Source organism: Caenorhabditis briggsae, assembly GCF_000004555.2.
Source record: "Caenorhabditis briggsae complete genome, chrI, whole genome shotgun sequence".
Lineage (NCBI taxonomy): Eukaryota > Metazoa > Nematoda > Chromadorea > Rhabditida > Rhabditidae > Caenorhabditis > Caenorhabditis briggsae.
Window position 1 is genome coordinate 9,472,918 of NC_013489.2, and position 12,800 is coordinate 9,485,717.

Consider the following 12,800-nt stretch of genomic DNA (forward strand, 5'->3'; position numbering starts at 1 on the left):
AACTGAATACTGTTTTTTATGAGTTAAATTAACGTGAAAGGAGGAAAAAATGAATGTTCAACATTTGAGTCAGCTGTAGAATAGCTATCATGTGGATGTTAACTGTTGTTGCAATTTCTCAGATAGGGTTTTCTTTTCAGTGGCGAGAATATGTAATTCTTATGGGTCGAGACCCGTTTTTTCAAATATAATTCTACTAGAAATCTTTCGATTGCTATCGTGTCCAGGAGCACATCGACACAATTGCCACCGGAGGTGTGGTTTTCGAACGCGAAAAGTGATGTCATATACAGTGTATTAACAGAACAAACTGGGAAACTAATTTTCTATGCTCTCCACTACACAGCAGGAGAGTGTTTAAGAAACGATTTGTAACTAAAATATATTTTCTTATTCCAATTGTTATTATTCAAGGACTCCAGCGGATTGTTCATTCAAGACAATATAAAGTCTTCCTGTTGTCGGGAACCACTGTGCAACAATATTAACTACTTTAGATTATTGGTACGAAGGGGAGTTATGGGGTATTCCCGAGACTCCACCGATTCCGAGGAAGGGGTTGTCTCCGAGGAACCGATTCCGAGGAAATCGGGGCGGAGTTTACTTTGCAACTGCGGCACTGCAAAAATTGAAACTCCGCCCCGATTTCCTCGGAATCGGTTCCTCGGAGACAACCCCTTCCTCGGAATCGGTGGAGTGTCGTATTCCCTTGACCATTGATTTAGATAAGTTTTTCAGAAAAACAAAAAAGGGAATGAGAATAACAATCTCGACCAGCAGTTGATTTCTGACGCAGTTTTTCTCATATTCTGTGTCATTCTAAGCATGATTATCATTATTGCCGAACTACTCTATCGAAAGGTTGTATTTTCTAAACTTTTCTTTCGGGAAAAAACTAAAGCTTATGAAAATTTCAGCCGATGATTGGACGAATCGAAAAGAAGTCTTATAAAAAGAGAAACATCGCCGAGCTGAATAAATTAACTAATTTGAGTAAATAAACTGAAAAAAAAACTCAATCGTGTTGAAATAAAATAATAGTCTCGTAAATCGACACAAGCCAGGCTCTTCCGTGCAGGGTCTCGAGCGCGTTGACTCGCATGCGCCTTTAAACGCAATGTACGCGAAAAACGCTATCCAGCGCTGATGAATCGATCTGTGAATTTTTCTGTAAATTCTGTATTCCTTTGTTGTCTTTCTCTGTTTAAATTTATAAATAAATGATCTGAATGTTTCGTTCTTGCTGAGAATCTTGTCAAAACATTACATTTTATAGAAAAACTCAAGTTCTTCGAAAAATGCTACCGTTTGTGTTCAACGCAGATGACGACGGAAAGAGGGTCCAAAACGAGGAGGTATTTAAAGGGTTGATAGAAACGTTGTTGGAAAACTTCCAATGTGTAAAATTAGGTTTTCTGAAAGACGAGAACAGTATTACAGGCTAACTATGATCCTAACGCCCAGCGACAACAGATGGAGGATTATTACAAGCAATACGAACAACAGAGGGTTTGTAGCTAGAAAATCATCGATATGTAATTTCCAATCTATCTATAAAATTCAAAATCAGGTTGTCAATGCGTATCAAAGCTCTTCCGGGAGACCAGACCTGGCTGCTATGCAAGCCCGTCTAGCAGAAACTGAGCAGGCGATTCAGCGGCTGAATCAGGAGAAAGAGTAAGGATATTGGGAAATATGACTTTATTGTTTTTCGCGGTTTCTGTATCAAAATAAGAACTCGGCTCTGGCTTCTCATGATTTCTCGAATCATTGCTTCAACTTTGAAAAATCTAGGCAGAACATGTACCAACTTGCACCACCAGCCATTCAACATCAAGTGCTTCCTGATTTCAATAGACCTCCACCTGGATTTCCACATTTGGCTCTCCCACCACAATCGGGAGAAAACCAGGGATCATCTCGGTCAAGTAACGATAAAAAACGGTCTCGTTCGCCATCTTGGGCTCGGGAAGCTCGCCGGTCTCGTTCTCGGAGTCGTGAACGTCGTGGTGGACGTAGTAGGAGTCGATCTGGATCGCGCCGTAAGAATAGTCGAGATCGAAGGGACGACCGCAGCAGTCGCCGAAGAAGAGGTCCTATTATGTATCAACTGAGCTGAACTGGCTGAATTTATTCTTCGAAAGTTCTGGAGATTAATTCTCGATGAGATTGTAGATCGAAGTCACTCGCGTAGCCGTTCTCCACCGTCTTCGGCCAATGGTTCGCATTATCGTTCATCGTCCCATCGTCATTCCAGAAGGCGAAGATCCAGAAGCTCCAGTAGAGATAGGGTATGTGATCCAAAAAAAAAAGTGAAAACGAACATCCGCGAATAAAAACTGTATTTCTTGAAATCCCATGAAAGATATAGAAACTGTATTGTTTTTTTAAGCTAGCCGATTAGTTTTGTCGACTTGGCAAGTTTTGTTAGATATACTGATATTAAATTTCCGAATTTCAGATTGGTGCTGATGGTTCCTTCTCTCAAAAGGTTTCCAATGGGTTTTCATATAAGAATCTTTCAAAAAAAAGTTGTGGTCACAACTGAAAATATACTTTTACAGGACTGGAACTCACGGCGCAGTAACACTTCGAACAACGACCGGTATTCGGAATGGAATCCTGGGAATCCATCGAACAAACTTGCAATCATGAATATGCCTAATGACGTTGATAATACAAAAGTAATTGTATTCCCGAAAAACTAGGCATATGAAAAACTGAGTTTCAGATTACACTATCACTTGGGAAATGCGGATATCTACCTCAAGATGTACGCACCATGACGAAATTTGATAAAAACTCCAAACAAATTCGCACTTTTGCATTTGTTGAGTTTTCGAATCTAGAAACGGCAGAACAGTGGATGGCTGATTATCAGGTTTGTGCCTGCTTATTGTCTATATTTCTATTTTCACCATTTAAGGGTTGGTTAACACTGGACGATGGCAGAACTTTGGCTGTAGAATACGCGAAAGGCGATCCAGCCGCTGGTGGTGGAAACAAAGGTGATGATTGGATTTGTGCACATGTATGCTAAAGTTTTCAGACATCCTTCCTATAATTTTTTTTTCAGTGTTCTATGAACAATTTTGTGAAACGTCAGACATGTTTCAAATGTGAAATTTCAAAAGAACAGTCAATGGAACTCGAGAAACTTGGTGCTCATATGGTTGGAATGGCTCCCTGCGATAGTTCGTCACACAGAGTATTTTTGAAATAACTTCAATGTTTACAGCTCTTCTTATACGAGGACTACCCGATGGAATCACAAATAGCCTGATCTTTGATAGTCTTGGAGCATTAGTCTGCCTCAGCTCCATTAGCATGATCAAGTTGTCCGATTCGAAACGATTTGCCTATCTTCAAATGAAAAGCACGGAGGAGGCAAAGATGCTGCTAAATCTGACATACAAGTCACCAATTCGGATCAAAGAAAAAGATGGTAACAAGCAGAATAGAAATGTTTCGTCAATCACGAATTTTCAGTTCAAGTTTCTTGGTGCCGGGATTCGATGTCAAAGCTAATTCAACAACAAATGACGATGTTGACAGCAGGACCCGGGAAGAATGCTGTATACAATGGGGTTGCTCAAGGAAATAGTATGAACTCAATCACAAATCAAAATCTTATTCTCTCTGTTTTCAGTGACAGGCGCTGAAATCGCAGCAGCTGCCCTTTCGAAAGCCCATGCAGTACGACAGGCTAGTCATCAAGTTGGACAGATTGTATTCTATTTTCATTTAAATCGAGTAATTTTATAATTCTTACAGATGACTGGATTTCCTGCAACTGGTGCTGTAGTGATCCCTCCGAACTTCAATGTTCCTCCGCCGAATATGGCACATCCACCTCCTGTACAGCCGTCACAGCCTGAACATCAGAATGGGGTCATTGGAACAGTGCAAACTCCTAAAGGATCGATGCCCAAATATTGTGAGATCTATAAAAACCTTCTGATAGTTTATTAAAAGTTTCAGTGCCTCCGAATCCGTTGACTTTCGTTCATGATCCGAACGTTGGGTACTACGTGGATCCAGTAACTAAGTTCTGTTACGACTCTTCGACTGGATACTATTTCAACAATGCAACTGGCCAATGGTGCACATGGGATCTCACCCTCCAAACGTACTTCCCTGTAGAAACTGCACCAGAAGCAGACTCAACAAAACCACAAGAAGATCCTGCTAAACCTGTAGAGGAAGAAGCTCCTAAAACGGCACAGGATCTCGCAAAAGATATGGCGAAATGGGCGAAGAAACAGGAGAAGGATAAGAAGAAAGTTCAGATTTCTCTTAAAGGAAAAGAATCAAAAGGACTAGAGATCAAAAACGTTTTTGCGCAAGGTAGGAAAGAAAGATTCTATTATAAGTTCGAATAGTTCTATTTCAGAGAAGCGTCGTAAGGTTGAGCAACCATCAGCCTTTAACGACGACTTTGAGGAAGAAGAAGAAGAAGAGGTTCAGAGTCGTAAATCAGAGGAAGCACCATCGTCTTCTTCGTCCAACACTCCATACGCTTTACGAAAGCCAAATCTTCAAGATGTTCGAGACGCAATGGAAAGAGCCCTCTATGATGAAGCGAAGAAGACGTGTCTGCTGTGTAAACGAGCTTTCTCTGATGTGGAAGTTCTCAGAAAGCATGTTGAAAAAAGTGATCTACATCGAGTAAGTTGTCATCAGTTGTTTTTTGGTTCCCCAATATACGGTGTACCTTTCAGGTTAATCTTGAAGCAAAACGGGCAGAATGGGGACGTGAAACTGCTGCAAAGTTGGAACAGGAGGAAGGTGCTCCTGCACTGGATCTACCGAAAATTGTGTATCGGGACAGAGCAAAAGAAAGACGTCGTCAATTCGGAGTGGATTCTACTGGATATGCGTTCGATGTGATGGGTGGTCAGCCTGGATCTTCAACCGGGAAAAATGAAGAAGCTATTCGTCGAGAAAGTGAAGAGGCCTCAAAGCGTCCTCTTGATGATACTAACATAGGAAATCGCTTGTTGAAAAGTATGGGATGGAAAGAAGGACAAGGGGTTGGAAAGCATGGGCAAGGTTTGTATAATTTAGATATTACAGTCAATATTTTTTTCTAGGAATAGTCAATCCGATACAAGCAGAAAGATTTGTTCAAGGAGCTGGACTGGGCGCTGCCGGGTCCAAAATGAAACATGGTGCCGAAGCTAGCCATAAAGAAAAAACGAGACAAGCTCTTTATAGCCGATATCACGATGCCTGATAACCTCCAACTTGGGATCCCAAGCCTTAATATTTAATTGATTACTGTTTATACCGTGAAGCTACCGTGAAGCATTTGTTTTCCGTTACTGCTCGTGAATAAACAATAATTTAATTTCGTAGCCTTAACTTTCTTCCAGGCTTCGATGAGGTTCAGCGAATTCCGAATAAAAGATTTTCCCGGGAAAAGTGGACGAAGCCTAAATTGCGAGCTGCATACGGTTCGCCGGAGTTTTTCTCATTGCCAATATGCAAATGTGAGCTTTTCTCGGAACCCGTGGTTCCACCGACTGGATTCCAATTTTTACACCAATCCCTCTAGTCTCGACAGCAAATTTTCTATACGCGGAAGTTCGATAACACTTTCAAGAAACAAGTAAGCGGGACGGAAGAATTCGGTCCAGGAAACGACAACTATGAACGTTCTGTGTTCTGTTTAGCTTCTTTTATATAATGTAAATGTTCAACAGATTGGTAGAAATTATTTTATTATCCACCTCAACAATAACAATCAAACAGAGAAAATATTTACTTTCCCTTGTTCTTTCCTTGGTCCTCAACGACGACGTTCGGGAGGTTGAATCCCTGAAATAACGAGGATTTGATATACATTTTTTCAGTTCGGTAACGCCTCGACATACCGAACTCGAAAACTCTTTCCAGAGCTTCGGAAACTTTGAAGAAAGCGGAATTCGCTTTCACGAACTCAGACGCTTACAAAGATCCTTCAAAAATTTAAGATAACTCACAGCGGCCTTGAGCATGTCATTGGTGTCAGAGTCGACCTTGATGGAGACAAGTTGGGATGGATCGACAGTAGAGATTTCTGGCATGTAGTTATCTCTGCGCTCACGCTCCTCCTCTTGAAGCTTGATGGAGATACCTCTGACTGGTCCTCTCTCGATACGTCTCATCAAATGGGTGATGTATCTGTAAAATTATAAAAATAGAAATACTTTACACCAAGATTAGATCCAGAGGTTTTTCAGAAAATAGTCTATAAAAATAGGAGCATACCCGGCGATCTTGTTTCTGAGTGGCTTGCTTCCGATGATGGCAACCTCGTCGCAAACGCGCTTGTTGTTGTGGAAGTCATTGGTCATGCGAGTGTAGTACTTCTCGATGAGGACACGGGAAGCCTTCTTGACGGTCTTGGTACGAACGCGAGACATGTTTAACCGAAGTTTCTGAAAAATTGAAATTGAGGAAAAATTCACAGAAATCAAAACGCAAAACGGGGAGCTGAACGGCTTCACTAAAAATATAAGTTTGGATTATTGAAAAATGTTGATTTTCCTCATAACAATAACATTGAGAAAAGCTGAAATCGTGTGAAAATTCTTTGGGAGAAGTAAAAAAAGACGGCAAAACGAGAGATGAGTACGGTAACACTTGTTTCGTGTGTGTCGCTGTCCACTCGAGACCTACTGCCGGAAAAAGCGTGCGCCTTGAAAAAAGGGTGGGAGAAAAGAACCGAAAAAAACCTAGAAATCAAGAAAATCTTGATGATTTGCGATAAAAATTTAAAATTATTGATGAATTAAATAATCACTGATTGGAATATGCTGCAATATACAGAACGCAATACAAGCGCCAATAGTCAGAATAATTGGCTTCTGAAACAAGAGATGCAAGATAATTTTACATTTTTATTTCAAACGAGAACATTCAGCATTGATGATTTAAATACACCATCTATGAAAAACAAAGGGCGCTACCTTAGTTGGGGGGGGGGCAGCCAAATTTTTTGAATTTAGCGCCAAAATGCGGGTGTCCCAGAGGAAGGGAAACAAGGGGTTTTGCCTAAGCCTATTATCTTCCTTATTAATAAAACGCTAGAGGCGTCTGTCCGTCCTCGTGTCCGTCTTTTGAAGAAATTGAAAAATACATATATATTTATGTGACCCTTTTATTTAGAAAAAGTGAGAAACGAAGCGACGAACATTTGAAAAAAATAGATTGAATCGCGTCGAAGGTTTTTTCTGAATTTTTGGCTGAATTTTTTTCAAAATGTTTTGTTTTTGTTTTAAATAACATGCTTAGGCAAAAACCCCTTGTTTCCCTTCCTTCGGGACACCCGCATTTTGGCTCCAAATTCAAAAAAATTTGGGTGCCCCCCCAACTAAGGTAGTGCCAAACAAAAAAAAAGATTATTCAAATTTTATTCTCCTTCTGTTTCATATAGACTTCTTATTTCGTTTTGCTTTTTCTGAATCAAACTCATAATAATCATATGCAATTTTCTTATCCGGAGCAGGATCAACCATTTTCTGCATCTCGAAAGATCGATTCGGGCAAGGACAATATGATGCATCGAGACCTGGTTCTCCCTGTGTTCCAATCTGAAAATTGTAACTTTGAAAAGCTATCCAGAACGATGTATTTCTACCCTTCCGATCATTCCTTGGTATCCATTTGGTCCATTTTTACCAGGTTTTCCTCTGATGCCAATAGAACCAGGTGGTGCTGAATGAATCGGTTATAAACACATCATATCCCAACTATCACCTGTAACTATCCGACCAGGCATTCCAGGTTGCCCTGTTAGACCAGGAGGACCGATTGGCCCTTTCGGCCCTTTAGTGTTCATCATTTTCATGACAATAAGACCGGGCTCTCCTGTTATCCCATCATCACCCTGCTCTCCTGGAGAACCATTTCTACCAGCATCACCCACTAATCCCATCATTCCAGATTCCCCATTTTCTCCAGGTAATCCCACTAGTCCAGGTGGTCCTCGAATTCCTTCCGATCCCTCCATTCCTGGTTCACCTGGTGGACCAACTGGACACAGAATACAGTTTTGAGTTAACAATTTCATATAATTAAAATCTTTGCCATGTAGACCATCTATCCCAGGCTCTCCATCCATACCTGGTCTTCCTGGTAAGCCAGGAGGACCTGAAGGGCATTCAGGAGGTTTTATAGATGGATGAGCTGCATAAGGGGATGGAAATGGTGCGAGATACTCCATTTCACTATGTCGTCGGAACTTTTTTGGACTTTTCCTGAAAAATGATATAGAGGTTGGAAAGGAAATGAATAAAAATACCGTTTTTCTCGGGAGCTCATAGAAATCATCAGTGTTTGCATGTCGTTCCATGTTTCTCTTTCATATTCCTGAACAAAGAAAACTATTATTCTGGTATGAAAACTCGGAGCTGCAGAAGAGAAACGCCGGTGGCCGGAGGTCCCACAACGAAAACTACCGTAACCGAAAAATGTTTATTTTCTTCTACCAGCTTGTTTGTCGCGCCTCCGGCGCTTCGGCTGAGAACGCATTAAAATCGAAAACGAAAAACTCTTAAAATAAAAGTATGTTTAATTTACTGTAGTTGTCGTTGTGAGGACTTCGGCCACGACCAGCAGATTCTCTCTTAAACCGAGCCGATTTTTATGTACGAGAATAATATCATAAAACTATTAATAGAGCTACCTCAAAATCTCGAATAGCTTCTTCGGATAATCTCCGAGTTTCCTGTATTTGGATGAAGAAATATAGAAAAACAACAATCAACAAAGAGAATACAGTTAATATTAATGTCTGAATTGACCAGCAGATACTAGAATGTTTCATCATTCTAAAACTGACCAAAAGGTACTGTCGGGGAACACCTGGTAATGTAAGAAGTCTTTTTGGGTGTGTCTAATTGTCGTGTTACTTCTCGCTTCGCGTATTCTTTTGACTGGATTTTCACGGATCTCTTTCGTGTTGAGAAACACTATATTCTTACAAATTACAACTTCTTTTGTAGACCTCTAGACAAATTGACCATTTAGCTGAAAGCAGACATGCGGAAACCTAATCGGGAAAGAAGCTTTTTCTAGGCGGCAGATGTTCAAAAATCATGAAATATTTCTGAGCTCATTTATCTCGATTCCTGTGAAAGATGTGAAAAATTTGTCATCTAATGAAATATTGGTGATTTTACGATAAATGATTTGTCAGTTGACAATTTTTTTGAAAAAAAAAATTTTGTCTTAGGAATCGAGATGATTGAGCTCGAAGTTGACAGTTTGGGAGAGCTACAGTAATCCTGTCATAGTCAGTTGGGTCAAGGATTTGAAACGCAAAGTTATGAGGATAGAAAAAGTACACGTGGAGCTGGAAATCTCTCTAATTTTGGAATCAATTTTCCCTATTTCGGAATCAAACACTTCGAGAGGAAGGCTGATCTATCCGTGTTGCAAAAATAGCTATGGCGGTTAGTCAGAATCTCAGAACCTCAAAAGTCAAACCTTTACTTTCCAGACTAAAAAGAATAAAAAGGAGTCGTCCCAAATGGGAACTGTCGAGAAGTCATCAAACAACGATGCATCGGTTACCGACGACATCAGAGGAGCCGAGTATTATCACGGTATGGTGCCACGTCAAGATGCGGAAGGGTTCTTAAAGCGAGAAGGAGACTTCTTGGTTCGAAAGACAGAGCAGACGCCAGGAAAAGTTGTGTTGGCTCTCTCGGTGCGGGTGAATGATGAATTGTGTCGTCATTTTATGCTCAATATGGATCCAGCAACGAACAAGTTCTATTTTGAGTTCACTCATCAGGAGAGTACTATCCCGGATCTCATAAATTGGCATATGTGAGTTAAAGTTGAGAGCTTTAGTTTATACTATAATTTTTAGGACCACCAAGACTCCTATATCCGCTGCCTCGGGTGCTAAGATCCGTCGTCCGATGGAACGTTCTCCTTGGCTTATCAACCACGACAGTATCGTTGCGAACAAGAAATTGGGAGAAGGTGCGTTTGGTGACGTCTTCATTGCGGAGCTGGATCAAGGAGGTAAACAAGAAGTGGCTGTGAAGACAATGCGTGCAGAAGCTACACGGGAGGCACGTCTTCGTTTCATGAAAGAAGCCCGTCTGATGAGAAAATACCAACATAAACATGTCGTCAAATTGATTGGAGTGGCAATTCATGAGCATCCTCTGATGATTGTCATGGAATACTGTCCAAATGGTTCACTTTTGAGTCATTTGAAGAAAAACAAGGTGTCAGCGGCGGATAAATTGAGATTCACCACGGAGGCTGCAGATGGAATTGCATATCTGGAAAGATCGAAATGCATTCATCGAGATATTGCAGCCAGAAATTGTCTCTTGTCTGCCAAAAATGTTAGTTTGTGAATTCAGTTATTGAAATTCCTATTTTTTCCAGGAGCTCAAAATCTCCGACTTTGGAATGTCTGATAACAAGGATGAAATCAAAGACGAGGCTCTCGAAAAAGTGCCTGTCAAATGGTTGGCACCAGAAACTCTTCAAGAGAAGGTGTTCACTCACAAAACGGACATCTGGACATTTGGAGTTCTCGTTTGGGAGATTTATGCTGATGGAGCTGAACCGTATCCAGGATTGACGAAAATTCAAACTCGCGCCAAATTAGTGGTCAGTGACTACAGGATGAAGATGCCTGATGGAACACCCGCAACAGTTTCCGAGATTGTCACGGGCACTTGTTGGCAGAAGAATCCGGAGAAAAGGTCTACGATGGATGCTATTCATAAGAAGTTGAGAGAGTTTTATGAGAAGAAATAGAACTGAAAACTTTATCTGAATCTTTTTTAGTATAGAATAAAGTCTTTTGACGTACTGAATTTTTGATATGGAAATGATAAACTGCCTTTCTCTAGATTTTCTAGATTTTCTAATTTCTGAATTTTTGAATGTCACAGGTTCAGAATTTCCGAATTTCCATATTTGAGAACTTCTCCATTTTCGACCATCCGAATCCTCGGATCTTTGAACATGAAATTTTGAAAAAGTTAGAATTTTCGAAATTTTGAAGTTCCAAATTTTTGAAGCAGTGGCTTTTGAATTCAACAAATTCTCAATTTCGGGATTTTGGAACTGTCCAATATCGGACTTTTCGAAATATTGAATCATTCTTAATTTCCGAATTTTCGAATTTTTGAATTCCTGAATTTTCGTGGAACGGAAAACTGAAATAACGGAAAAATCATTCAAATTTCTAAACTTCTAAATTTTCGAATCTCCAAATGTCTCAAACACTGAATTCTCAAATATTGAAATTGTAAAGAGGCTGAACGTCGGTAGCGGAAGACGTTCAGCTTCTTCATTTATTGACTCTAACTTCATGAGTAGAATCATTCATTTAGAGAACATAATTAATTAAAACAAAAGATAGGAGAATCACCGACCAAGAATGTTCGGTAGCAGGGGGCTAAATACAGACTCTTATCAGCAGAATCCGGGAGCACATAGAAACTTCTAGAAACGGTTTGACGTCATTAGGGACGATGACGTACGGGCATGACAAAATTCTGAGAACCTGGATTTTTGTTTCGAACTTAAAACATCCAAGTTTTTCAAAATTTTGAATATTCCGAATATCCCAACTTTCGAATTTCTCAAAAACTAATATTCTGAGATTCTGATTCACAAATTTATAAATTTCAGAGTTTTTGAATTTTTGGTTTCCCGAAATTCTGAACTTCCAGGTTTTCGAATTTCTCGATTACTGAACTTCTGAATTTCCATATTTACGAAATTATGAGTTACTGAATTTGAAAATATTCGAACTTGTGAAATATTGAACTTCGGAACTTCCGAATTTGATAATTCTCATTCAAAAAATTTCATAATATTCGAATTTCTGAAACACAGAAATTCTGAAAATCGGGATTTTCGGAACTTGGTATTTCCATGTTTCCGAAATTTAAAATTTTGGAATTTCCTCAAAACTAATTTTCTCAGATTCTGATTCACAAATTTGTAAGCTTCCGAATTTTTGAATTTTTGTTTTCAGGAAACTCGGAAATGGCAAAAGTTCAAATTTCTCGATTACTGAATTTCTGAATTTCCGTATTTCAGAAATCATGAGTTACCGAATTATAAATTTTCTAATTTTCCAAATCATTGAATTTCGGAATTTCCGAATTCAAGAACTCGTGTTCGGATTTTTTCGCATCTTCATTTCCCCTGGTTATGTTTGAAAAAAATTTTCAAAATAATATTACGGGTATTGCGAACGAGAGCCAGAATGTTTAGCCCTGAACGGGCCTAAATCGACTGGTCTCTTTAAAAAGCTGAAAACATTGACATTTAAAGAAAAAATTCGTTATTTTCTTATTCATCTGTGGATTTGCACCTGTTAATAAATCTAATCTTTATCATTATCATTATCATCCGAGTTCCCTTTTCTCTCCTCATTTCTTCCATCATCTTTTCTTTCTTTCGTTCCCCCCAACCAGCTTATGATGTACTATGTGTCAGTTGTTCATTCTTCCTTCTCTCTTCCTTCAGCCTTTGCCTCTAGAAGTGGGCGTGGCTTTGAGCTTCTTTGTGTGTCTGGGACACCAATTCATTCGCTACTCTTTCCTCTGATTCTCGAGTTTCCAGTACAGTTGAGAAAGGGCTTTTTGTCCAAATGTGCCGATGACTTTTCTGGCCCTGATATCACTTATCACCTCGCCACTAACTTTCGACCTTCAAATCAATGGACCATCACAGAATCCCGCTTCTATCATTCTGAGTACACCATCTAAAAATTTGTCACTATCGTTTCATGGTGGACATATTTATGCAGATTCTATTCCTGTTTC

The 12,800-nt window shown here is 39.7% G+C and overlaps 4 protein-coding genes across 4 annotated transcripts; 2 read left to right on the forward strand and 2 right to left on the reverse strand.

Annotated features, from left to right (window-relative positions):
* Positions 1-1,298: 1,298 nt before the first annotated feature.
* On the forward strand, positions 1,299-5,236 carry CBG12565 (the record flags this gene model as incomplete). Its single annotated transcript, XM_002640034.1, has 17 exons — positions 1,299-1,355; positions 1,441-1,509; positions 1,571-1,677; positions 1,795-2,093; positions 2,176-2,291; positions 2,565-2,684; positions 2,732-2,881; positions 2,927-3,031; positions 3,077-3,194; positions 3,239-3,445; positions 3,496-3,603; positions 3,650-3,729; positions 3,775-3,937; positions 3,982-4,347; positions 4,394-4,668; positions 4,722-5,052; positions 5,094-5,236. 17 exons carry the CDS (start codon positions 1,299-1,301, stop codon positions 5,234-5,236), a joined length of 2,814 nt encoding a protein of 937 aa, XP_002640080.1.
* Positions 5,237-5,763: 527 nt separating this feature from the next.
* Positions 5,764-6,407, reverse strand: Cbr-rps-17 (the record flags this gene model as incomplete). Its single annotated transcript, XM_002640035.1, has 3 exons — positions 5,764-5,820; positions 5,985-6,165; positions 6,253-6,407. 3 exons carry the CDS (start codon positions 6,405-6,407, stop codon positions 5,764-5,766), a joined length of 393 nt encoding a protein of 130 aa, XP_002640081.1.
* Positions 6,408-7,412: 1,005 nt separating this feature from the next.
* On the reverse strand, positions 7,413-8,328 carry Cbr-col-56 (the record flags this gene model as incomplete). The annotated part of the gene is made up of 4 exons (XM_002640036.1): positions 7,413-7,577; positions 7,625-7,701; positions 7,744-8,243; positions 8,288-8,328. The coding sequence occupies 4 exons, from the start codon at positions 8,326-8,328 to the stop codon at positions 7,413-7,415; spliced, it is 783 nt and encodes a 260-aa protein (XP_002640082.1).
* A 1,189-nt stretch (positions 8,329-9,517) lies between these two features.
* On the forward strand, positions 9,518-10,773 carry Cbr-frk-1 (the record flags this gene model as incomplete). Its single annotated transcript, XM_002640037.1, has 3 exons — positions 9,518-9,819; positions 9,863-10,352; positions 10,396-10,773. 3 exons carry the CDS (start codon positions 9,518-9,520, stop codon positions 10,771-10,773), a joined length of 1,170 nt encoding a protein of 389 aa, XP_002640083.1.
* Between the last annotated feature and the right edge of the window lie 2,027 nt (positions 10,774-12,800).